This window comes from Astatotilapia calliptera, chromosome 7 (genome assembly GCF_964374335.1).
Source record: "Astatotilapia calliptera chromosome 7, fAstCal68.1, whole genome shotgun sequence".
Lineage (NCBI taxonomy): Eukaryota > Metazoa > Chordata > Actinopteri > Cichliformes > Cichlidae > Astatotilapia > Astatotilapia calliptera.
The window spans coordinates 43861979-43888106 of NC_137428.1; the positions used below are offsets into that span (position 1 = coordinate 43861979).

General features: G+C 43.6%; 2 protein-coding genes across 12 annotated transcripts in view; both read right to left on the bottom strand.

Annotated features, from left to right (window-relative positions):
• Positions 1–138: 138 nt before the first annotated feature.
• On the bottom strand, positions 139–17147 carry enc2 (ectodermal-neural cortex 2). Of its 8 annotated transcripts, none has more exons than XM_080304531.1 (14): positions 16928–17147; positions 15577–15660; positions 14184–14247; positions 10511–10725; positions 10304–10409; positions 8776–9021; positions 7935–8024; positions 7597–7760; positions 6340–6487; positions 5587–5783; positions 4868–4973; positions 4181–4324; positions 3547–3963; positions 139–1541 (listed from the first exon to the last, which is right to left on the bottom strand). In XM_080304531.1, exons 4-13 carry the CDS (start codon positions 10690–10692, stop codon positions 3577–3579), a joined length of 1770 nt encoding a protein of 589 aa, XP_080160657.1. In that variant the 5' UTR covers positions 10693–10725; positions 14184–14247; positions 15577–15660; positions 16928–17147; the 3' UTR covers positions 139–1541; positions 3547–3576. The 8 variants fall into 8 exon arrangements, with proteins under 8 accessions (XP_080160657.1, XP_026030577.1, XP_080160655.1 ...); XM_026174792.2 differs by having other exon boundaries at positions 10511–10730; XM_080304529.1 differs by lacking the exon at positions 15577–15660.
• Positions 17148–22087: 4940 nt separating this feature from the next.
• akap13b (A-kinase anchoring protein 13b) overlaps positions 22088–26128 on the bottom strand; it is a 58297-nt gene continuing 54256 nt past the window's right edge. For 3 of the 4 annotated variants that reach the window (XM_026174787.2, XM_026174789.2, XM_026174783.2), the window contains 11 exons: positions 26045–26127; positions 25764–25955; positions 25534–25686; positions 25330–25400; positions 24828–24872; positions 24215–24265; positions 23926–24135; positions 23520–23798; positions 23008–23127; positions 22703–22910; positions 22088–22607 (listed from right to left, as the gene is read on the bottom strand). In XM_026174787.2, the coding sequence (XP_026030572.2) occupies positions 22552–22607; positions 22703–22910; positions 23008–23127; positions 23520–23798; positions 23926–24135; positions 24215–24265; positions 24828–24872; positions 25330–25400; positions 25534–25686; positions 25764–25955; positions 26045–26127 (1468 nt within the window). In that variant the 3' untranslated portion in view covers positions 22088–22551. The remainder of the gene's footprint in view (positions 22608–22702; positions 22911–23007; positions 23128–23519; positions 23799–23925; positions 24136–24214; positions 24266–24827; positions 24873–25329; positions 25401–25533; positions 25687–25763; positions 25956–26044; position 26128) is intronic. The other variant, XM_026174788.2, reaches the window with a different exon arrangement.

The window sequence follows — 26128 nt, forward strand, 5'->3', positions numbered from 1 at the left end:
TAGTAAGTGTTTTACTGTGCACATTAGTCAAGGATGCAGTGTATACTGGGATGGAAAGATTCACCTTTTCTGACACCCGACGTGTTAAAAGCGACAGAGACAAACCAGTCATCCTCGTCTGCACGTTCAAAAGCTCAGTGCAGTTTAAAAAGTAAGTCAGTGTTTATTATCACCAGTAAAAACATGACAGCACCACACTTAAAAAACTTTTTCAAAATCATCTGGAAAACCTCACTTTAAGAAACATGTTCATCCTCAGATTTCCCAGATTCACTGGTGCATGCTTCAGTCTTTCTTCTGAGATACAGTTTAATTCCAACTTGGGAAAACAAGCAAATGCAGCTCAGAAGGGTCCATCCAAGGTCTTCATGAACAGTTGTAGAGAGGACGAGTGCAAAGACGCTCCCGACATTAGTAAACACTGTACACTGACAGAGCCAGTACAACATAGCAACGGCGGTGCAACTGTGTGCGCCACAAACCGTGTTCATTCATTTGTTGTGTTAGTTTGAGCACGGGGAAACACTGTACACTGATCACTCATTCACACACTCACGCACACGAACTCACTGTTGAAGATTAAAAGTCTTTAGGTGCTACAGAGAAAATACAGAGCAGTGTTTGAATGGCACTGAGCGTGTCTGCAGGACATACTCAACAAGGCCGCTGTGCTTCTCAGATTTCAAACCACGGAAAACTTGCTCAGCTGCACACATTCATTCATAATGTAATCATGTCACGGGAAATACAGAGGACTGCAAATGCACTCTGAAATGTTAATCAACCAGGTGTCCATCAGAGCTGAATCCAAGCCCAAAAAGTAGATCTTTGATGCTTATTTTCTTGGTGCTGAGTAAATCGCTTTGACGTCACAGCTCTGTACAGTCTGCCACACAGGCTGCTTGCTGTGCAGTCATGTCCACATCCTCTGGTGACGAGCTGCACTGCTGCAGAGGTGAATAAATAGATCGTGTGTGGAGAGCTGCTAATGCTGTGACATCAACGAGGACTTTTAGAAAGTAGCATGAGTAATTCAACTTCATTTTAGCAAATGATTCTTTACCACCGGATAATTCAGGCTAAACTCGGCCTGCGCTGCACCTGTTTCTGTATGAACTGGAAAATCTCTTACGAAGAAAAAAAAAATTTTAAAAAATGAACAAATAAAACCTAGCACTGCAAAAGCCAGAAACCTCCATCACATCATTGACTATTCAATACTGCAGTGAACATATTCTTTGCTTTCATTTCATTTTGCTGGACTTCTGAGGAAAATGACTTAAGTAAACATGGCAGCTCTTAGTTTGATTTCTTACTGGAATGGTTTGACTCATAAGACACTAAAGAAACACACGCACACACACAGTCTCTGTGTTTGTATGTCATCAGGAAGCACTGTAATTGTCTGTTCAGACCTGAGTGGTGCACTGTGGGGGTTTTTAACCACACCACTCACAATGTTTCAGAGTGTGTGACACGCTGCTTCGTCTTCAGAAAGCTTGGTCTGTGTGGCGCTTCGGCCACTCTCAGAGTTTCTCCTCCTGGAAGAAAAGAACAGAAATAAAACATGAAGGCAACAAAACTATTAACTTCATATTCAAGAAAACGTTAAAAAGTTGCCCATCAGTTTATGATTAGAGAAAAATATTCATCTGTGTGATGATATTTGCCACTACTGTGTTCTGCTGCTTTTAATGTGGTTCCATATATACACAGACATTGCTGATGCTATTATTATTATTATTATTATTATTATTATTATTATTATGGGAACTTCACCATCATTAACACCACCACCATAATGTTGTGTGGAGCCTGCTGGCTGGTGTCATTGTCATTCACAGCTGTTCAACGATTACACAGCATCATCTTAGATATATAACTGCTGTCATCACTCTTATTATGACCAGCAATGCAAACAATAATTTATTTAATAACAATCTAAATAAACTGCGCTTAGATTAACTCTCTACAACCCTGAGTGAAACAGTGCGACTGTAAACTGATGTGAGGGGCAGCGTCGACACCTGCAGGCAGAGAAGACAACAGCAGTGAGGCTGGAGCAGGACTGTGACCAAACTGCAGTGTGAACTGAAACATCACTCAGAGGCCTATACAGCCAACTGTATAAGTGATGGGTGGGAGATGGAGGGCAGATCAGTAGTGCTTTAATGGTCTGGGAAAAATCATGTGCCTCTAAACCTGAATAAGGCCAGGGAGATGGTGATCGAGGACAGCTATCCACTCCCCGTGTACGTCCCGAGAGGCTCAAGTGGAAAACTAACACAGAGGCTGGATACAAGAAAGGGATGAGCCGCCTCCGTTTCCTAACATCCTTCTACACGTGCAGCATAGTGTTGGCGATTTCCTGTCAGTGGGTTGTGGTGAGCACAGTGTCCTCTGCTGTGGTGTGCAGGGGCAGCAGCATCAGAGCTGGTGAAACCAACAAGTGATCAGGATAATAAATGATGAGGAAGGCTGGCTCTGTGTTGGCTGTTATGGACCACAAACAGGACACACATCACCTCTAACACGCTGAATCAGTGCGGCTGCTATAAGGACAGATACAGGAAATCATTTCTCCCACATAACTCTATTAAAAAAAATGGACACGATTTTAATCTGCAAATGTTTGTAATGTTTTGGTAACATTACATTTCCTGTTTACTTAGTTGATTTTTTAGCAATATTAGTACTGCCACCATTATACTCTGGCCTGTGGCGCTTCTTCGCTTTGCTCATGTATGAAAATTCACACATACGTGTTCATTTATCATAAATCTTTTTATCTTCATTACATAACTGTATTTAGTGAGAAAGCAAAACAGCTGCTCATAAACAGCAAAGAGATGAATAACAAAACACGTATTCATTGTATGACAAAATAGTCAGTTACTGTCACTTTGATCAGCACTTATTCACACATGACATCATCACATTCCTGTGATCCCCAATAACTGAAAAATGTATTTACAAAAACGTACACATAATGTACACACAACACTGCAGTTTTTCTTTGTTTTTGTTCTTTTTAAATATATGTAACCTGTAAGTATTTGCGCGTCATAAAGTTTCTTCCAGACTGATTCAAGGTTGGGGGAACATACATTGATGCACTACAGTCGTTATCATTGTTTTCTATCTAACGCTCACACACTGAGCTCTTGCCCAAGGATTTGGGCCCACTAGTGGCCAGTGCCAGTGAGGGAATAAATGAGGCTGGTATGGGCTTCCCAGGCTTGGTTGACCTCAAGGGTCTCCTGAGGTAGCAGATGGGTGTTGGAGGACTGGCCTGTGGCTTTGGCAGCTGCAGAAGCAAAACCTGGGAAGAGGGACTTTCAGCTAGCCTGAAGGCAATTCAGGCAAGCTGTGGGAGGACTAAGTAACATCTAGCGGTGAATAGTATGTTTATGACTGAAAAGCCCGAGTTGTGATAAAAACCACACACAGTGAAGAAGTTATGAAGTGTAACTTTGACGTTAACAAATGTGGATTGCTGTAACAATCAGTGACTTGTGTGGCATACTGAGACATTCCTCAACATACCTGGGATGAGTGTCTCCTGGTACCTCACAGTTAGGCAGGCAGGTGTTTCCATGTGCTGACAAAGGCAGTGGGGATCAGTGAATAAGGTACAGTGGTGATGGAGTTCCAACTATCTGACGTGGGATCGTAACAGTCCAGAGTTTTACACCGCTGCGTCCCAAAATAACCTCCAACCACATAAAGCTTATTTCCCGAGGCCACGGCATGGCAGCTCATCCGTTTGGACGTCATGTCGCCCACTCGAGTCCACTGACTGGCTTCACAGTCAAAGCGATAAGCAGAGGCAGCTGTGAATTCTGTGTCGCCGCCCATGATAAAGATCTGGCTTCCCAAGACAGCAGCTGCCGTGTAGCGCCAGGGCTGAGGGCACTCGGCCGCGATGTTCCAGCGGTTTCCTACGGGGTCGTAACACTGGACCTACAAAATAGCAAGCAGGGAATTATACAGCTACAGTGCTATCGCCGACAGCACAACACTCACACTAAATGTAGTATTGTTCTTTTACATCTTTATTACACAATTACTGAAACAAAGAACAATAACTGGTCTTTCAAAGAAAAGTATAATCAATAAAATTCATACAGTATTGGTAGAGATGCTTCAGAGAGGCAGGTAAGTAACAAAGAGCACCAACCTTGGAGGCTTTGTCTCTGTGTATGGTGGTCCCCCCAAAAACAAAGAGTTTGAGTTTGGCAGAGACCACAGCAGCGTTACTGACACCATCTCTTAGTGGAGCCATCATGGTCCATTTGTTATTGAGAGGGTCATACCGCTCCACCTGGTGAAGACGTTTGATACACTTAACACTTTAGTTTCATGTCCCTGTAAAGTTTGATCATAAAACAGTAAAATGCAAACTGAGCTGCTGGTCAAGCATCAGCGAAATCTCTGCACATGGTAAAGCTGTTCTTCACTCTTCTTGACAGACAGTCTTTAAACTTGGCAGGAGTGTTACGGACGACCTGCTATACACCTAACCCTGCGCTCCACCCTGCCCAATAAAACATGTTTACATTGCCTATAAAGCTTTATTTTAAACACCTGTCGAGGTGCAATTTTCTCTCTGTCATTTATTATTATAATTTAACTATTCTGTAAGACTTTAACAGAGAATGCACTTTTGTGCAAAGTACCACTTTCTGTAACTTCCTGCCAGTTCAAAGTCAATGCATATACGCTTTTGTGGCTGGCTATGAAATTTACAGAACAAATAAACTGTACATAAATATACGTAAATTGTCAAAAAAAAATTCTGCACTTGTCAGTTACAAATAAATAATTGTTTATTTCAGCTTTAGGTAGAAGTCATTGCTTTTCAGACCTGTTTCAGAGAGACAGATGGTGAAGCAGGGAAGACACCAGCTATGGCTGTATGCCCTCCAACAACATACAGACTGTTCTCCAGCTCAGCTGAACCATGGCCAAACCTGTGGAAGGGAAGCAGCATGTTGTGTGAACTTCTGTCAGTGATGGGTTTGCGATGGTGCACTTTGTAATGCAATCCACTATATGGCTAAAGTAAGTTTAAACACTTTTCTATACACAACGTCTATCCACACAAACTATACTTCTACCAGTGGCACTTGAACTAATCTCAGTTGCATCCAAAACTCATTTTGTCCTGGAGCTCCTTAGAAAGCCTTGGCATTTGCCACAGTTCATGACATATCTGCCATGTTTACAGTCATGCTAACACTTCTTAATCCTTTCAAACATAATAGGGTGAAGTGAATGAAACGTAGTCTGAAGCACAGATTCACAAAGATAAACGTTGCAGCAGGAAAAATTGCCTTCTAAGCGATTTCTGGTTCAGTGGCAAGAGCAACGTCTGTTTTGTGATAATTTCTTATTGTTAAACAATTGCCAAGTACAATATATAGAACTCTAGAATCTCACTTTGCTTTGGGCAACACATTTAGACCAATAAATGTCCATTTACACTGCAAATTTAACTGCAAAACTACCCTAGAAATTGGACAGTACTACTACATTGCCGTTTGCGCTGATCCAGCATTTCCTATAAAGCAACAAACAGCATACCTGGCTATTAGCATGGGTGCTCCTTTAGACCACTCTTCATGGACAGTGTCATAGATCCAGACGTCTTTAGACACTCCATTCTCTGATCCTCGACCTCCTGTCACATAAACCTTACAACCAATGGCGCAGGCACTGAACTCCTTTCTAGGGCTGGGAAGGTCTGCCTTTGGTATGATCTCCTTGGCTTTATGATCAACCTATAGATTTGACATAAATATGTGAACATCAGAAGTGGCCCAGTTGTTGCAGTCAACATAAAACGAGACAGAGGATGAGAAATACATAAAGATGAACTGGTGAATTAAATAAAGCGGAGTTAAAATTCACTCTGAATTTGTTTCCATGTTCACAAAGGACACGAAGACGGGGTTATGTCGATGTATTATGAGGTTAATCCTCATAACTCACCAATCAATGGAATTTTTATGTCATTTCCCCACTGATATATTAAATTAGTATTAGTCATTGTGCTGAGATTAAACTCAATCCAGCAAGGAGAGTTTTGGTTGTGAAAACCCGACTGTGTCGGGGTTGAGATGGAGAAGATCACAGCAGAGACAGGAGAGATGTTTTACACAGGAGAACAATTAAATACTGGAGGAATTAGTAGATCTATAGGTGTAAGCTTAAAATGAAAGAGCCGTTAAATGTCATGTTAATAACATAGCAGTTCAACTCACATCAGCCTGAGAGAAGTGACACTGACAGTGCATTACATGAAATCACACCACACAAGCAGAAAGGTCCTTTTACCTGATATATCTTGTCACACATGAAGGTTTGGCCTCCGAGTATAAGTAGCGTATGTCCTGCCTTGCGTGGTCGGGCACAAGGACTCGTCACTACTCCATCATTCTGAAGGATTTTCTTCTTACACTGCATTGCCTCTTCTACTATGGACCTGCAGGACAGTCAGCACATCAGCTGATCCTTACTGAAAGCGTGGAGAGTCTGTCAAAACCACAGCTGCTAGCGGATTTCTGTTTAAATTCACACTCCTATAATTTCTCAAGAATATGTTAATAATATTTGAAAAATATAAATAGTAACAATAACAAAAAAAGATAACACAAAAGGAAACTGAACTGATACACAGATACATGGGAATCTATATCCAAGCAAGTCTTGTCATGGAGTCCGACATGATCTGCTCTGTGGTTTCGTGTAAGTGATACTGAAATGTTTTGTTTTTGCTTGATCGATGTAGAAGCCTGTATGCAGACAGGTTGTGATACCTGGAATCACCCTGCAGGACATCCGTTTCATGCTCTGCATCAGAACTATATTAAACTGTATCGCCCCATCAAATACAGTTTGAATGAATAGCTAAATAAAAGCAGGAATCGGTGACATTCTTGGTTCATTCTAAGGTAGAGTATTTGCTGTCACTTTTGAGAAACACCATTTTTGATTGAAGCTGGGTTCAGCTGGTCCATGGCACCAGCTCACAGGGTGTCACAGATCTGTGATGATCGAGTCACAGTGAGGCTGCTCGGGCTCAGCTGTGTAATACCTTTCAAAAAAGATTTTGGCTTGGACTTGAAGACATTTCAGAAAATTTGTATTCAAGTGATGGAAAAGTAATATCATTTTAAAACTGTGCACCAACCCGGTTTTAAGATTGGGCTTCAAACTCTGTTTCTGATAGAGCCAACGATTAGGGCAGGATCAACGGACCCTGGGAAGATGCTTTAGCTACACTGCTGAGGGACTCCCCATGATGTACTCTACCTCCTTTCACTCCTTTCCTCTACTCACTTGTGTGTATATGCCACTATTGCATTAATTGTTATTAACCATCGTCTTCTCTCTTCCATTCATTTTTTGTGGTCGGCTCCTCTTTTACATCTTTATTACCTTTTAAGCCTAAGAAACTTCTTGGCCTGTAACACTTTTCACTCAATCAGACCCACCGAATATGAAAAGCTAGTATTGAATGCGAAAGCTTAAATGTGAGATGAAACAAAGAGAAGACACAAAGTTTACATGGTCTTGGTCTTATGAGCCTACCTGCTCCTCTTGTCAGCCATAATCAGCTCCTCACAGGCTACAGCCTCCAGCAGACACTCCGAGGGCAGCAGAGCCAACCTTATGCCTGTCAGCAGCTCTGGCAAATGAAGACGCCGACCCTCCAAGTCGTATCGAACCCACCGCATCACAGAGTTAAACACAACCTGCCATGAGTCGAATTACCAGCCAACATCAATTTATGGCTTCCAACACTGTACCAGGAGCATTCTGTGGTTTGGTTGGTATTTGGTTGAAAAATCACTTCCAAACACAAATCAGTACGCTCTGAAAAAACACGCCACAGACACAGGAGAGTCCCCGCGAGTGACGACACTCACCTGTTCATCTTCTATCTCCAGCTCGTCACTCAGAATCAGCTCCAGCAGCTGGTCTTTGGACAGACTGTAGAAATCCTCAGACTCTCTCACCTGAAAGCACAAATACTTATGTTATATGCAACATACACACTCTCTCACACAAACACACACTTTATTCAAAAAAGGAAACTTTCCTTTTTTGAATAAAGTAAAACCTTTTAAGCCTTCGTTTCCATTTTGATCATTCTGGTTTATAGTGCATGAAAACCACAAATCCTCCATCTCTGTCGTGGTCTCCGTGCCTGCCCGGCCGGCCCCACGAGGCTTCATGTGTTGTTTGGTTTTCTCTCTCCCTCTCTGCCTGGGCGGAGCTCACTGTGGGCTCCGCCCTTGGCCCACACACCTGACAACAATCAGCTGTCATCACCTAGGAGCAATATTTGAGGCTGGAACACAGATCCTCTCGTCGCTGGATGATTGTACGTTAGTGATTCTCCCAGCTCCTGTGAACCTGTGCTTTGTGAGTGACTTCCCTTTCTTCTGCTACAGAGACTTTCCTCCCTGCCGTGTGAATGTGTGAGTTTGGGCAAGAAGACGTGAGCGAGTGTGAGAGAGCTTCCCCGTGATTCCCTGGAGTTTGGATTTCCCTTCACTGTATACATCATGCACTAGTGCTGTAAATAAACTGCTTTTGGAGACGTTTAACCGCTCTGCGCTTGAGTTCCTACTACCTGATTGTGTCAATCTCAGATTATTAAAATATTCCACAGGATCAATCCCCCCACAAATCTGAAACATATGTTCATTTGTTCACTCAGTATTTTTTAATAAACTTAGAGAAAACAAGAATAGTCATCTTTACCGTCTCATAGTGCACCAGACACATCCTCCACGACAGCTCGTACAGTCTTTTACACTGATGAGCATCTGATAACAGCATCATTCCCAAGCAGTTGGACGCGTGCAGGTTTTTTTCTAAGAACTCTGCTGCTGCATCCCGAATATCGTGGAACTGCAGCATGTCGCCAGCCTCCAACAACGACTCTGCGTTCTCCTCATTTATGATCACTCGGGAAGAGTAGGCAAAGTCCAACAGAAGCTCCAGGACCTAGCCAAGTAGGCCATTGGAAAATTAGCCATGCACATTACAGGACATATAACAGCGTGATACACTGCCTAAGACCAAAACACACTAAACGTGGGCACGTGTACTGGTGAATTTTAAGAGATCAAAGAATGGAAGAAAAGAGGAAGCAGGCAGTTTGTATTGTGGCTGTTTGCATATGTGTGCTATACATGCAGCATTTAATGCGAGCCTGCAACCTCAGCCAGGTCTCCATTGGAAAAGACACTTTGATCCTAGTTAGAAATCTTCCTAAACTAAATCCTAATAAATTGGAGTAACAATAATTTTTCAGTGTCACCTGAGCCAAATCAAATTACAAGGACAATCTGAAGCCATTACCTAAACAGTATGACAGCAGATACCTGACAGCTGAAGGACATGCCTCCCATTCCACTTTTAGAAACTAAAAACAAGTAAACCTGCAGTCTGAGAGCAAAGCTCTGCTGGGATATCAGGATACTATAAGGTCTGTGACACATGATGAACCCCGATCACTTCCTCTTGCAAAATTTGTTTGCAAGAGAAAGAAATTTAATGTGAATTCTGGACTTGAGGAGCCAGTGAAGACCAGCTAATATGGGAGACAGGCGATCCCTCCTTCTCATCCCCGCGCCACTAAAAGCTTTCAGAGCAGCCCAGTAGTAAGGAATGAGCCAGTCCACAGTGAGGTGGCAGAGGAGGTTATGAGATCCCTCATGATTCTGACCATATTGTGCAGATGAAAGCCTGCTGTCCTTCTGATTTCTTTAATGTGAGAGAAAAAGGACCTGCTATGAAGTGGTTCAACCCTCTCTGTCCTCAACTCTTTACATGTATATTTCTTTACACTTATATTTCCTGTCCTCTGAAGATTAAACTTTAAGGCATACAAAATTAAATAGCATCAGACTTGAGGTTCATTTTATTGGATGCAGCTCAGGAGGTAGGGCAAGTTATCTACTAAGTGGGAAGTTGGTGGCTCGATCCCTGGCTCCTCCAGTCTGTGTGCTAAATATCCTTGGGCATGGTACTAACCCCAAGTTGCTCTCAGATGCATCCATCACAGTATGAATGTGGGTGAATGTTAGATAGAAAGCACTTGTGCAGGAAAAGCAGAGGAAAAATAGTGTTTGTGTGAATGAGGCAAGTGCTTTGAGTGCTGAGGTAGAGCTATATAAGATTATATATATATAGATATGTTTGTTTTTTTAATGAAAAGAACTGAAAACAAGGAGCCACCAGAACATGCTAACCTGACTGTTCAAAGAGAAATTCAGAGTAGTACCTCGGGGTGTATACTGTCTCTGAAATTGACGTCAGTGTCCAGGCTTTCTCGCAGCCCTCCGCTAAACATGGCTTCAAAGTAACGACTACATGCTGCCAGGACAGCCCTGCAGAACACGAAAGCAGATGAGCCAGAGTGAAAGTCACAAGTTAGAAAACAAACAAACAAAAGGGGTCATCGAAAAAGACACTGCCAGCGTGAGTTTACCTGTGGCATGGGAAAGAGCGATCGCCGGCCCACAGAGTGACATCAGTAAACATGCATTGTTTTCTCATGGTGTTCAAATGAGTCAGGACACTGTCGGGATGTGAAGGCTTGTGGAACAATGAGATGTTCATGGAACCTGTGCTAGTGCGGGATTTCCGATTCTCGTGAACAGTCACCGACATGGCAGCTTTGCTTGGTACCTACAGCACTCTCTCCTATACTGCAATAAAAACAGGGGGAGACAAAGGAAAATACTGTCACACTGTAGACACAAGACACAGCTGGGATTAGCAGTATAGATGCATGTATGCAAGTGGTCACAGTTCTGTGCACAATACACAAGAACTAAAGATCTAACCATAACATCACATTTCTTACAACACTGTTCACATAATGGTACACTGTACTGCCAAAGTATTCACTCACCCATCCAACTTTCAATCGCTTTCAGGGCCACAGACTATTTCTACAAACATTTGTGAAAGAATGGCTCACGCTCAGGGAATTCCAGCGTGGTACCGTGATAGGATGCCACCTGTGCAACAAGTCCAGTCATGAAATTTCCTTGCTACTAAATACTCCACAGTCAGCTGTTACATGAACTATTAAAACATGTTTAATAAAATGCACTTATACACAAGTGACAGCTGCAGATGAGCAGCACTCTGAGATATCTGGAAAGTAACAAAACATGTTGAGGTGTGTTCTTTGACAGACAAACAGAGTGCTCCTAGACTGGCTTGATTTTTTTTCATTTTTATTTATTTCTTATATGGGCCATGTACAAAATGCATTAATAGAATAAAGAACACACACACACACACACACACACACACACACACACACACACACACACACACACACACACACACACACACACCCCAACTGGTTTAGGCCCCACAATATTTTCAGGGACGGGCCTTTAAGGTGTTGCAGATAAATACAACAAAATAAAACCAGTAGAAGAAGAAGATTTATTCATAACACACGGGAAAAGACCCAGGGAAAGAAAGGTAACAATAAAAACCGATAGAAACCATAAATTTCCCACCCGAGCCTCAACTCTTGCGGCCCGGTACCAAACGCCTCACGGACCGGTACCAGTCCATTGCCCGGGGGTTGGGGACCGCTGTCCTAGAGTGAGGCACGAATGTGACGTGACAATGGTCAAAGTGAACAGTGAAAGCACAAACTGCATTGTCTTTTTCGCCTTTGGGCAACACATTTTAGATTGTGGAGGTCACTCCTCCTTAGGGATGGTGTTAGCCATCCCCGTCAGCCAATCCAGAGGCACTGCACCACATCACATCAGTATTTCAACATCCAGGGCCTTAATTAATCTCAGGACAAACCTCCTCCACCCTGGAGACCCGGCTAACAAGGAGCTGTTAAACTACTACCAACTAATACATAACGGGCGAGTTATCCACTTCATCAGTCACCTGATGATTTGCCAGAGCTGCTTTTGAGGGATTCTGTTCTGTTGGAGGTGGGGATAGAAGATCCTCTGTCAGATATTTCCAGCACTTCCTCATTATACATTATGCCTGTCCAGTATCCTCCTCAACCACCTGCTCCAACTCACTGACAGCTCAGCTCCTCTCTTCACCCGATTACAAAACTGGACCTGCAACCTATAGTGTCCTGGTGCCATGTACACTTATATTCTCTCCCTCCTTCAGGTCACACTGTTGTAGCCCACATTAGTGTCTCACAGTAGAGCAATGGACATGACACCCTGGGTTACTCTAAACACCTAATGAAGTAAGACTCAATAAATAGAACACAATATTTCCTCTCAATTTCACTGCAGACTGATAAACAACCAAGCGCTAAAGATGGTCTTATTACAGTGGTGCTGTGTTAGCCAGTCACAGGAAAATAGGTAGACAGCCCAGACTGGAAGGAATGCTGGGTCAGCATCCCCATTGCTGCTTGTGTGTGTGCGTGTGTGTCTACATTTGCTGACACAGAGTTTTAGAGTAAAGTCATACCCCTTCAGTGACAGGGTGTGTGCATGCAGACTTGACCAGTGTGTGCTGTGAATGAACAAAGGATGGAAATGCTAGCACATTCAAACAAAGCATGTTGTGGACAACACAGCAGCGCAGCACAGCTCTCTCACACACACGTGAGCTTCTGTGTTGTCATCTCTCCCTTTGGGAGGGCCGCAGTAATTAGGGCCGTTTCTGACACACCTTCCAAGGGGATGATGGCAAATTCTGACTTGGTTTTAGGATTTGAGGTTACAAGATTTTTTTCTGACTCAGAGCGGGGCTTTGAGAGATGATTATACATTTAGCTGTCATCAGTCAACATACAGTAAAGGCAATTCATCTTTGTTACCCTATATGGCACACTTAGCTGTATTTTTTTGTGGTTTCTGATTATTCCACTGATAAAGTTTTTAAAGAATCCCTGTTATACGAAGGAATATTAGGGCCATAATAAGAAAAAATATATATTATTGTTACTTTCAAGATTAAACCTAAAGTAATATTTGAGAACAAAGTTGAAATATGGAGATTACAGTCGTTTCAAACGTGCTCGAGGCTGTAAGCATCTGTATCGTTGCATCTGTCCAATGCAGCCATTTCATTTTGGACAAATCCGACCAACTCCTCCACGTTTGTGTGGTTTTTTTTTTCCACCTTCTGACCAGATGCAGCTTTCTGCACCTTCTCGTCCTTATACGCATCACCACGCTGTGTTTATGTGCTAAAACAGAAATAAGTTCAGATCAAGTTCAAGTTGCTCATGCTTATAGCTTCATGCAGTAGGGAAGGTGTATGTTGTAGACTAAGACACAAGAAGATATCTATTCAAGCTGTCTCACTAACTTATCTACACAGGGTGTTTTCTGTGGCAGATGTTTGACTCAAAACAACTTTAATCTCAACATTTTGTCTTTATTCTAAGAATAAACACTATTTTTTTTTCTTAATACGGCCCTAATACTGCATTGTACTATCAACAACAGGATTAACAGGTAGATATTTTCTTTGGCGTTGTTTAATTCAAAGCAGTAAAATACCGTAGTTAGAGCTGAGGCTTCAGCGGTGGTGATAATAATGATTATGTTGATCAGTACTGAGATTAGTTATTGGATCAGGATTGTTTTTGATCTTAGTGAGGTAAAAGGACACTGCTGCCTTCCTGTTAACTTACAAATCCTTGCATAAAAATTAACTGGTCCTCTTTATTCACCCAAATTCAGTGCATCTCTTAGAAGGCTTCTTTCACTCCATGCCATCTGCACCTGCATGATGGATGTAAATCTTTATCCGAGCTCATGTTTGGTGAGTCACCTTAGCAACCACTGCATTGTTTGGCTTTCATCATACTGCATTTTGTGACGCTCTGCTGTGCAGAGCTCGTGGTCTTCTGCTGTGGCAGACATGAGACTTTTGTTTGACAGTCTGTGATATAGAGCACCTCACTGCAGTCAGGTGCACTCAGGTAACCTCAGGCTCCGCAGTGCAGGAAAGCGCTGTGACTGACACATAAAGCTGTGTTCTGCTGGCAGAGCGTGCATAGCCAACACCCCTCGATCACATTCATTAATTATTTGAACATAAAAATCATGATTGAAATTAAAATTTTATCAACTTTGCAGCCTGAGATAATGGTTAGAAGGAAGAATGTATTAAAACAAAAATGAATGTGCACTCACCAACTGCCTAGGGATCTGCCAGAGTAATGCAAGCTTGGCGGCCTGCTCAGCCCGAGTCAACCACCTGTCGAGGAAGGGAGGGAGGGGTTAACTGATTGTTTGTCGACGCCACTCTTACCTTAATCACCAGTTTCAAACATATACACAATGAGCCACAGTACTTGTGCAACATTATCAACTATAAATCCTTTTTGATAGTACATTTGGTGATACATATATATTGCAATCGGAGGGAAGGAGTTTTCTTAACAAAGCAGCTATATGTTAATATTACATTAACACTTAGAGGACTCAGTTATGGAAACTCAGAGTTTATTAAACAGAACAAGCAATTCTTGGACCATAATCTTCTGTAAATGACTGAACCATGGGGGGCTGCTGTGGTTGTTCTTTTCTGTTCAACTTTTCACCCCATCTTTACTTGACCTTCACCAGAGGAGGCAGGGCGCTCGCTCTATGTCCATCTTTGGGAGATGAGGGAGAGCAAAATATACGTACAGTGTGATTGGTTCTCATCTTCTTAAGTGGTGTACCAGAAAAAGAACGATGCACTAGCTGTAGAGCAGCTGCAGCCAACTGTTAATGCATTTCAGACAATAGGTGGAGGTCCCGCTACTGCACGCTCATTAAAAACAGATGCATGCTGGTATTTACGTGTTACTGCTGGTACATGAAGCAGTGGTGAGAGTATGTTTGGGCAGATGGATCCTTACAGTGTGAAGTGCAGTTTTTATAAGTGCAGAAGGTTTTTGCAGGGGCTCCAGCGTGGATGGGTGAAAGGGTTTTTGTGCACAGGCGCAGTGTGCTGAATGTGGGTCGGTGTGTCCAGATTAGCTGAGTTTCTTGGACACATAAAGGCAGTATTGAATCCAGGCAACAGCATGTGTGCCCAACAGAAGGCTCATACCAACTCCACATTCAAACAGCTCACCACACACACACACACACACACACACACACACACACACACACACACACACACACACACACAGTGTTACAGCACGCACACATGTATCGTTCACCAGTGGAATATCAACACAGAGGCTGAATAGATGGAGTGCTTTAAAGAGAGCAGCAGTCAGTAGGCCTGAGCTTGTTTACCCATAACTAACATAGCTGAATCTGTTGCCCTGAGCCACTCTGTGTGTCTGTCTGATTGAGCAAGTGATTCACTAACAAGTAGCCCTCTCCTGGGGGCCGGGTCCATGTTATTTCTAGGTTATTAAAATTCCCATTTACCCACCTGGACAGCTAAGTAAAAAGCACACATCCATGCCTGCTATGAGTTAAGACAATCAAAGGTTTCCTTCTGTACTGCAGCCAAGCTTGGCTTTGTTAGTAACTCTGTGTGTTAAATGGCTTTGACATAAGCACAACCTATTAAACAACTTACCAAAAACTTCGATGTGCTTAGTGAGTAAATACTGACTGACATCCACATCAGCATGGCCCACCCAGAATTTTTATGTGCAAGAAACTGAAGAAGAAATTAGAAGCCAAAGGTTTCCAAAAGTTTTTCTTAGAACAAAAAGGAAGTAATTACGTCTCAGATGATTTAGAGACAAAGGATAAAAGGGAGAGAGCTGGTCAGCTGTAAGACACAAGCTACAAACTCTGAGAAAAAGAAACTCTTTAGGTCAAATTTATTGAACTTTACGTTTTTTAAATATCCAAATAATTTTCTAGAAAATCAATTGTGAGGTGAGGAACCATTCCTTCTCTCCTTTCAGCTCCTCCATCTTTCCCCTCCCTACCTACTATCCTCTGTCACAACAACCCTCTGCACATCCTCCTCCACTAAATCCACGAACCACCTCTGAGGTCTTCCTCTTGCCTGGCAGCTCCATCTTCATCATCCTCTGTCTAATAGATCTACTCTCCCTCGCCTCTGTCTCAAACTGTCTCTAAGGTCAGAGAGACAAATACAACGTTTCAGAGTTCAAAGTGTTGTCTGATACAGCCGCTTAACTCTCACAGGCTAATCAATAAAAACAGATCACATATCACAAATTATACCGATCAAATACATGAAACATAAACCAAGTCTTCACATGCGCACTCACATCTTTCATGCTGACTGTTTGCTGACCCTGGTGCCTGACATGGACCTGCTAACATTAAAGATGTGTGCAGCTCAGCCTGCTTCAATCATTTATCACAAGTTAAATAATTGAGCAACAGTGTTGCATAATCGGAGAATAGTTACAAAAGACAAACGTGGTCCTGAGAGAGTGTGGCAGAGCTGCTGTAGCTTCCGAGAAACAAAGAGCTCCCTGACAGAAGACGAAAACTTTCACTTTAGTCCAGCAGGATCTGAGGCCACGGAGTTAGTTAGCCGTCAGTGAACATGCCCCCAGTGGGCCACCAGCTCCAGGCTGTGGATGTGCTTAGGCCGGTTCCTGCCTGTGGGGCAGCCGAACATGCACTTCCATAGACCTGTCCGGAATTTCAAATGTGAAAAATCGCGTTCCGCTGGAATGGCACTGGACCAAATGGCTTCCATTTAGCTTTGCTATGCACCAACTTGGGTGCTGTTGAGAACCTTTGCGAGCAGCCTACACTTGTCTTAAAGCTTGTCGTTCACATGACACAGACACTTCGAGTCCGTACGAATTCGCAAGCTGACCGTACACAGCTCTGCCGCTGAAGCACTGACGCTAATGTGAGAACAATAACTGACAAAGCTCCACTCACTCCACGGTCTGGCTCCCACAGCAGTGCCAGAGGGAAGCTCTGCTACTCACGTTCACGTCAGCTGCAGGTTAAATCCACGCAGTGTAAAGTTTCATGTCTCCGCTCACGAACAAACATCACACTCCCTTCACAGCAGCTCAACTACCTCTCCCTGTTCTCCTTCTTCTTCGGTAGCTTGGCCCGATGCCTGTCTCACTGGCTGTGGAAGAAAGCCTTCACACTGCAGCGGAACCAACAACCAATGACTTTGGACTGACTCGTTGCTGGCGTTACTAACACCAATCCCCAGCCTCGAGATAAACTCTCAGCCAATAACATTGCACACGGCGAGATTTTAGAAGCGGCGTCTATCGTGACTGGCAGCTACTTAGGCCAATCATCGTCGACGTCGTTGTACGAACCACACAGCTAGCCCCAATGAAATCCCCCGAGGAGCAATCATACACAAAGAGAGGCGGCTTTAAACACGGTAGCACAACAACTGCTTGTCGACACTACTCTGATTTTAAAACAATCCCCTGGCTTTAAATCACAGCCACACAGTAGAAACAGACATGACTAATCTGGTGATTTAGCGCAGAGAGTAAATATTGTCATTCCAGTTAACAGTTTCATCACTGCGTGCACTGCCAGGGCTTCCCATTGGAGCCGGGAAACTTTAAACTGGATTCATTTTAACATTAGAGCCTCATGTCTCACAGCCCATTAGAGGAGACGCAGTGTGCCAGTGGTGTCAGTAACAAGTTGCACACAGAAAACATAGTCCCTCGGCTGAGAATCCATCAGACTGAATACAAGCATCAGCGAAAACATGGTGCTCTGAGCCCACTTTAAACGGAAACATCACCTGCTGCTCACGGTGTGATGTGTGTTACTCTCTCAGCTGCAGAGTCGCTGCTGTTTATGGTTTGAGAGTAAAGATTAAATATAAAAGCGGAATTTTAACTTTGTATAAATTAGATGTCAGGTCAGAAAATTTGTGTAGGTGTCATGTTTTAGGGTCACAAACAATTTTGCGCTCAAAAATCGAATTATTTATTATAGATGGTCATCAGGGAAATCCAGAGACATTAGACGATTAAAAAAACAACAACTTTAGATCCCCCGTAGAGTTCACACACAGAGGTCGGAGGGATCTTCCAGGGATCATGATGCTACTTTCTGGAGACCTGATTGGTCAGTAGATTTCATACCTGTTTATCTCTAATCTGGATCTTAACCTGCTCCGGAGCAAGTTACCTTCACAGCAGCAACGTTACCATGGCGATGTATCCCCGGAAGAAGTGAATCACCTTCATAGTATAGAAGCCCAGGGTAACCCTGAAGCTGTCTGGATAAGGCCTCAGGTCAGCTGTGTTTTGGTTTTTTTAAACCTCATGTTTCCTTCTTCTCTCCCTGGTTCAACGCTTGGTCTTTGAAAAGCAAATGTTTCTGTTGATTATGCAACGCTCAGTTTCACTTTGACATAGACAGTTTAAAGATTTGCAACCAAACATTGTGAAAGACATGGCCTTACACTGACTACCCCATGCTCCAATTTAGAAAACAGATGGGCATTGTGGCTCTGGAAAGTGAAGATGACACATTAACGGCTGCAGCAGCTGACTCTCTGCTTGCAAAAAGATCACAAACAATAAAGAGTTTGTGGGTTTAACCACTAGTTTCACATCTTACAGAATGCAACATACAGCGGTTTTTCATCAAATATCTCAAGTAATATACATGTGGTTTTCATGTATCTTCATTCAAGAACAAATACATGCATGGAATAATGTTGTGTAGCCCCTGGTCTCCATTACAAAACACCATTTTACAACAGCACCAAATCTCCATATCATAGATCTTTAAGTTGTAGGTAAAACCCTACCAGATCAGCATGAGTGCTGGCACCACTGCTGCTTGATCATTCAAATGCGTTCCTTAAGGTCCAGCTCGTTAACTCACTCACATTACCTCACAGGTACTTACAGCAGTCCAAGCGATCTTTCATCCAGCCTTGCTGTCACAACATGCGCTCTCTTGAAAATGCCACTACCTCTCCACTCTCCATCACTCAACACCACCTCAGCCCGTGACTGCCTCAGAAACAGACCTCGTGCAGCTCCGAGGTTGTTAAAAACAACAATGCACTCAAACTTTTGAGTCTGTTGCATTTTTCTTGAATTGTTGATGTTACCTTTCTGTTCCATCTTTTCACCTCCATCACTGTGACCGGTGGACCTGCACGTGAACTCCCATTTGTGGCTGCTAAAGAGTGTCTGAATTAATACAAATATGCAGATGTGCTGTAGTTAACTGCCTGTATAAAGACAGATATTGTGCACTGTGCTTTCAAGATTAGAGCCCTTAAATACGGAGTTATTTCTAAGGAGGTTGCCTAAGGGTTTGATAGACAAAGAGGGATCATGGGACAAATTCTAGAAAACAAATGCAGGATTTTCAGCCCGTCTGTACCTTGTATAGCACAGAATAGGAAGGGCACCTAAATCAGACCGAATACTTTCAATGAATAAACATCTACGGCAGCCCTGCACTGGTGACCCATCTGGGCCCCTGGACACACAGAGGCTAACACGATTTAACATCATCACAAGTAAAATGTTTCGCTGTGAAACTTGGTCAGGGGGCAATGACTGAATACTTCACTTTGCACATGGTGGTAAAACTGCTCCTGTTCTAATGTTAACTAACAAAATAAAAATCCATTTTCACTCAAAGTGATCTTCTGGTGACTTTCAGTGAAATGGTGCACAGATGATTCCAGTTCATTTACAGTCACACAGCTCGGTGGAAACACAGGTCCACATGCTCCTGTGAGAGGAGGGACTTTGACCAATGCAGCATACCAGGAGCTTCTCAACATCGCTCTCACTCCTCTGTCTCCTCTCAGCTAACATACTATCCGTGTACATAAAACCACACAGTGACAATAGCATAGTAATTTATTAGGATTGAACATTATATTTCCAGATCAGGAAGAAAGTAGACAAATAAAGCTTTTCTCTCACTTGAAATTTGTACATATTTACAAAATGTGTTGCTCTGCCTCCATCTTTTTTCTTTGGAAATAAAACAGAAACTTTGTACCTCGTGTTTTTATTCCAAAAACCTTTCAAGACGATCCCACACACAGCGAGAAAGATGGTGAAACTTTAATTTTTAATGGCTTTAGAAATATTTTTAGTGCACGGGAACAACACAGAGGCAGTGTCAGTGACTGAGCTTGTTTGTTGAGGGATCAGTGTACACTGATAACACTGTACTGCTGTGTGGTGGGTGGGTGGGTGGTGCTGGAGTGTCTGCTCCACTAAAATCCATCAGTGATCATCTGTTTGGTTGTGAGTGTGAAACGTGTCTTTAACCCTATAATGCCAACTGTTTCATATTTGATAGATGAGTCTTTGAGACTTTCTCCCCGCCGAAAAACAAATAACTTGCTCAACAAATCAACAATAAATAGTAAAAAAAAACCTAAATAAAAACAACCACATATATGCAAAATAATATTTAAGTTCTTTAAGAAAAATTGTCAGTAGTTTTAATGAACTACATTTGTTTTATAAATGTAATTTTCTAGTAATGATTGGTTCAGGCTTTACAGGGTTAACATGATTTGTGCCACTCAACACAAAAACATGACTAATGTATTAATGGGCTTGTTATGTATCATCCTTAATGGTTTCTTCTCAGTCATTTACCTGCTGCTCATATACTACACCCACACATACTTCCATCCAAGTGCAAAACTATTTTTTAAACCTCTATTTCTGCAGTTTTTGAATTACTGCACTAAAAAGAAATGGATATTAGCAGAAATGCTTCTTTAGCCTCTCATCAAAATCTCGTCAGCCTCTATTCAAAGAGACCGTGTAAACAAAGGTCAGACTGCTGCTGGTGTAAAAATACTACACAATTTAGCATGTACTGTTTATATACCTGATCTTACTGCTGACTAGTTCCTCACGTCTCTGTTAAACCACTGTGCTGTCACTGTCGAGCATCCCGTGCTGCCATCTCTGTCCTCTGTTATCTGTGAGCAGACACTACAGCAGCGTCACGGAGCGCCACGAGCTTGAAAGTGTAATGCAGGAGTGTCAGTCTTTCAGTGTTGGTTTTATTTGTTAACTTTTGTTCTCACCTCTGCTGTTTGGTTAGAGTACTACCTGGTTAGAGCAGAGCTAAAGCACTTTTGCTGCATTAACCCCGCCCTCGGAAATATGACACTGAAGGCTACATATAATCATGTACACGCCCTGAGCGAGCCTCCCTGTGTGATGCACTGGGAGAATCCAGTTATCTGGAAACATAACGCTGCAGAAAAACAGAAGCACAAGTGATGAATATTTAATGGACTCTTCTCTTTGGCATGTTTGACTGGCTTCCTCGTAATGGCTCTGTTATCTGTTGTTCAAAGAGGAGCAGTTCAGCAAGGACACGCCATTTTTGTCATGACGAGAAGCAGCTGTCAACACAGGGGAATGCACACAAGCAGATTCAAACCAGTGGTGTGTATCACAGAAGTCTTCTTCTCACGTGTTTGTTCCACTTTTCAGCATTGGGCTGTTTAGTAAGAGTCAGGTGCTTCTATTAAAAAGAATAGGAATATTAAGCTTCATGTAGAGTAAACATAACAAGTGAGTGCAGCAGTAAGTAAAGCAATGTCTCGACCTCGACTGTCATTCCCCACACAGGTGGATGGAGCACACGAGCCTGTGGGTGTCCAGTGTATGATGGGTGTGTTATGCACACCGGCAGGGCTTTGTGAGGGTGAATAAAGGCAATAGAAATGGGGGTTAGAGTGGACCCTTGTCCACATGCAGAGGTATGTAGTGTTCTAATATAACAGTTGTCCTTCTTTGATTTCACTCTTGGCTGGGTTTGTGAACCATCTGTCTAATAAAATGTCCAGTTTCGTTATTAAAATCTTAAGTTGAATTTAAATCAGCGTATAAGAGTTTGGTGACTGTGATGGGAGAGCCCGGGTCAGTGCATGCTTTAGATATGTTGCTGCCGGGTCTGAAATGATAGCTTGGGCAGAAATGAAGGACCAATGAAATGAGCAGGAAGCTTGCTACACTGACATGTAAACAGTGCAGGGTCAGCTCTGTATAATGTACATTTCATCAGTACTTTGTTACAAATCAGATTAACTGCTGCTACACGTATACCTGCTGCCAGTGATGTACCAGACACATGGAAGGCACTTCAGCTCAAGATCAAATAAACACAGATTTTTTAATTTAAGGGGTCTGTTTCATTCACAATGAATGATGGTTTAACCTGCTGTGTGTGTGTGTGTGTGTGTGTTCTACAAGTAAGGAGTGCACAACAAGCAACAAAAGTTAGCTTCAGCAACACTTAAAAGAAATCTTGCTTGTGATTGGTCAAGTTAAGCTTTTCCAGGCTCAGGTGCTGTCGATGTTCGGACCTGCTGCTGGACAAACTCTTCTGAATCCATCCAGTTTGGCATTATTGGAGCGTGGGCAGGATAGTCTCCAGAGCAGTCTGTTACCTTGGGAAAGACTTCAGCTAAGTCAGTGTGTTACCCTGCCCGACCTTTGACCTTTGATGGTACAGTCTGTGTGACGGGAAGGCTGGGGCAATGTCTGGGGCCAAGCAGACAGAGACAGACACACACTGTCAGCTGTGCGACTGGGTGTTAGGAGTTCACTCTTCAGATGAAGAAGTCACTGTCGTTTGGAGAATCCAACATCACTGCACCTTTGTTTTCTAAAGACAAACACAAGAGTTATGTAGGAGGATACCAGTACACAGAACACCGCTCCACCCATGACCGTCTTCACTTTGAGTCGGTCTGACTGTACCTGTCTGCGCGTCCTTCCCTCCTTTTCCTTTCTTCTTTTTCTCCTTCTTCTCTTTGGATTTGGTCAGTTGAAGTAGTCTGGAGGGGAGCTGGGACTCCTTCTCTGCTCCCTGAGCCTTAGAGGAGAAGGGGTTGAAGTTTTTGCTCATCCTCTTGGATCCAATGCGGAGGAAAGGTTCTTTGGTTGGGGCGGAGGATGAGAGCTCCACCTGATGTTCACCCACAATATTAGTCATTCAAGGGCTCATGCAGCAGCTTCCTAAACTCTAACACAAACGCGGTTTTAAAGCAGGACCTTGTTCTTACCTCTTTGGCTTGTTCTGCTATTTCTTTTAAATCCAGATCCAGGGACCCGGTGCTGTGGAACCTTAAGGAGTCGTCTGAGTTTGTGGAGGGAGTGCGCTGGTACCTCTGAAGCTCCTCCAACTGCAAAAATGATTAGATCATGCATGAAGATGCGAGTGAGACGGTGAAGGATATCTATCGGTTCATTTCCACCAACTGGTTTTCTTTTTGAAGCTTCTGTCATGGCTCTGAGAGTCATTATGCCAAATTTCCACTCTCCACCTCCAAAACTTGGCATGGCAAGAGGAAGCAGACATGGAAAAACAGAATTCACTACATCCAGTGCATAAAATACTACAGCGTGCATGACATGTAGTTTACTGATTAATTTGTGATGATTAGGTGAACGTGCACAGAGACTACAGCTACACAGCAGCCTGCCTGTGACGGCACTCGAGCACTCGAGTGTCGTCACAGGCAGGCTGCTCGAGTGCATCAGACTAGCAGCGCCTTCATCATACATGACCTCTGACCTGCTCTCTATTTGCGTCCACCTTCTGATTGTCTCTCCTCAGAGCCTCCTCGTCTCTCTCCAGCCTCCTCTGCGCCTCCCTCAGCCACTCCACGTCTCTCTGGTACTCTTCTTTGCTCCTCTGTAACATCTGCATCTCTTCTGTCAGCTCCCGACATTTCCGCCTCGTCTGCTCCTCTTCCTCCCCCAGCCTCTCCTCCCGATCTGCCAGAGCTCTCTCTTTCAGCTCCCACTCTCTCTCTCGTTTCCTCTTTTCTTCCTGATGTGCAGCCTGCTGTTTCTAAAACAAACCACAAGTGTGATGTCACAAGAAGCTGGATGAAAACATGAATCCTGCCAAACAATGGAACGATGAGCTCACTGCAGCCATGACTCAACATGTGAAAGCAGCAGCAGTGAGAGCTAACCTGCAGGCTGGCCACCTCCTGCCGCTGCCTCTCCAAACTCCTGTGCTTCTCTTGCTCAATGAGGGAGGAGGGGCGCGAGCTAGTTGAGGATGAGAGCGAGGAGCAGGAGGAGGAGGAAGAGATGGACTGTCTGGAGGAGGTGGTGCTGAGTTGGCTGCTCAGGGCTTGCCTCTGGTCCTCAATAAATGAGTCCTGCTGGATGACCACAGCCTGCAGGCAGGGACAGACGGTCAATGTAAAGTGAAAACTTAGCCTGAACGTGACCTCTGCTGTAAACGTGTATGTGTACCTGCAGGGAAATGAGCAGCTCATGGAGACGTGTCACACTGCGCTGGAGCTGCTGGAGAAACACACCATCACACCAGAGTCAGTAAAAACAGCTCAAACTGCTGTTTATACAAATAAGACCTCCAGTACATCACATGACTGGGTTCATCTTTATTTTCCTCCTGACATGTAGAAAGAGCTAGGGATGGTCACAGTTGTCAAGAAAAAAATAACAGCTTATGCAACAACTTCTGTCCTTCTGCTGGTGTCTAAGAAGATAAAATGTGTAAACACCACCAGCAGGTGGCAGCACTGGACCTACAATTGCTTGCAGCACACCATTAAACAACAGGAAGAGAAGAAGTGGCTTTGCAGACAGCTGCAGCAGTCAGTGAAGACAAGCTTAGACTGGAAAATTCTCAGTGACGGCAGCTCATCACAGAAAGGAAGCAGAAACTGTATTCTTATGAAACAGCCACGTCCATATTTTCAGCATCACCTTCAAAGCAGTTTTGAAGCTTTTCTTGTAAAATATATTCTTTGTCCTGTCCTTATCAAAAGTCCTGTGTGATGTAGCTAAAGTGATGGAGTAGTACTAGTGTGTCTGTTTGTGTTTGAATGAGGAGCCCACTTACTTCATTGTTTCTCTTTAGCAGGGTCTGCAGGCTGGCAGTGGCTCCCTGAGGCACACACACACAGTTCATGTTAGCACATTGCAAAGTGCTGGTCAGGTAACATCAGGATTTGGACTGCAGCGAGCAGAAGTCAGAGGATGGTAAAGTTCTGAACCTCTGGTGGCTCACAGGGGAAAAGTAAAGTGCTGTGCAAAAACATTTATCGCACATATTTCCATTTTTAAAAAATGACTGTGACGTCAGAGAAGCAGCCTTCGATGTCTGCTCTGACTGACACTATCAACTACACTATCGACTCAACTTCATAACACTAATACCTGCGCTGATCTTGTTCTTTATTACATATGGATTTCCCACTCTGTTTATAGCAGCCATGCCTCTTCCCATTTGATCAGTTAGGCACATTTCGTTTTCATCACAGTAAAACCTGCAGGAACGTATTAAAGAAATGAGTCGTCTTAAATGAGATGAATAACCCTATGTGAAACACACACATCCCTACCTTCTTCAGCACGCTGTCGGACTCAGTCCTGCGGAGGTCCACTGACTCCTCGCCCTCTTCCTTTTCTCCATCTGACAGTAAGAGGAGGTGAAGGCTTTTAAAGGCTGGTCATGATAAAGACAGCTGCTGTGATGACGGCAGAGTCGGTCTCACAGGAGCGTGAACACCTGCCCTGACATCTTTGATGACCTGCTCGTGTCTTACTCTTGCTGCTGTTCATCTGATGACTGTCGAAGCCTCCAAACGTCTCCGCTCGTCTGGGCAGGCAGACTGGTCCCACGGCGCCCCCTGTCAGGCCGCCTGGACCGCAGGCCGCTGCACCAAAACCTCCGCTGACCAAAGCATGCAGGGCCTCCACTGACAGAGAGGAACAGGTTTGAACACGTCATCTCTGAGATGCACATGACGAGAAGTAACCTCAGAGGCCTGCTCACCTTCTCTCACAGCATCATTTATGACCGGCTCTCCTTTGGTGACGTTATCAGGTGTGGCTCTGAACAACATCCGCTCCATGACCGATGTGTTAGCATCCTCTGGAGACAGACTGCAGTTACCCAGCTCTCTAAAGATGTGTATCTTCTCCTCCAATAGACTGATAATCTGCTCATCCTTCCTCTGCAGAAGCTCTGGAATCAGGGACAAATGCAAACACACTCAACATGACACGGGACTCCCCGCCCACTACAGCACGTTAACTGGAACATCGGCTGCTCACCGCGGATCTCCTTTGCTCTGTTCTCCTGGTGTCTCCGGTCTTCTTCCGTCTCACTTGGGAGTCCCTCATCCTTATCTTTCTCCC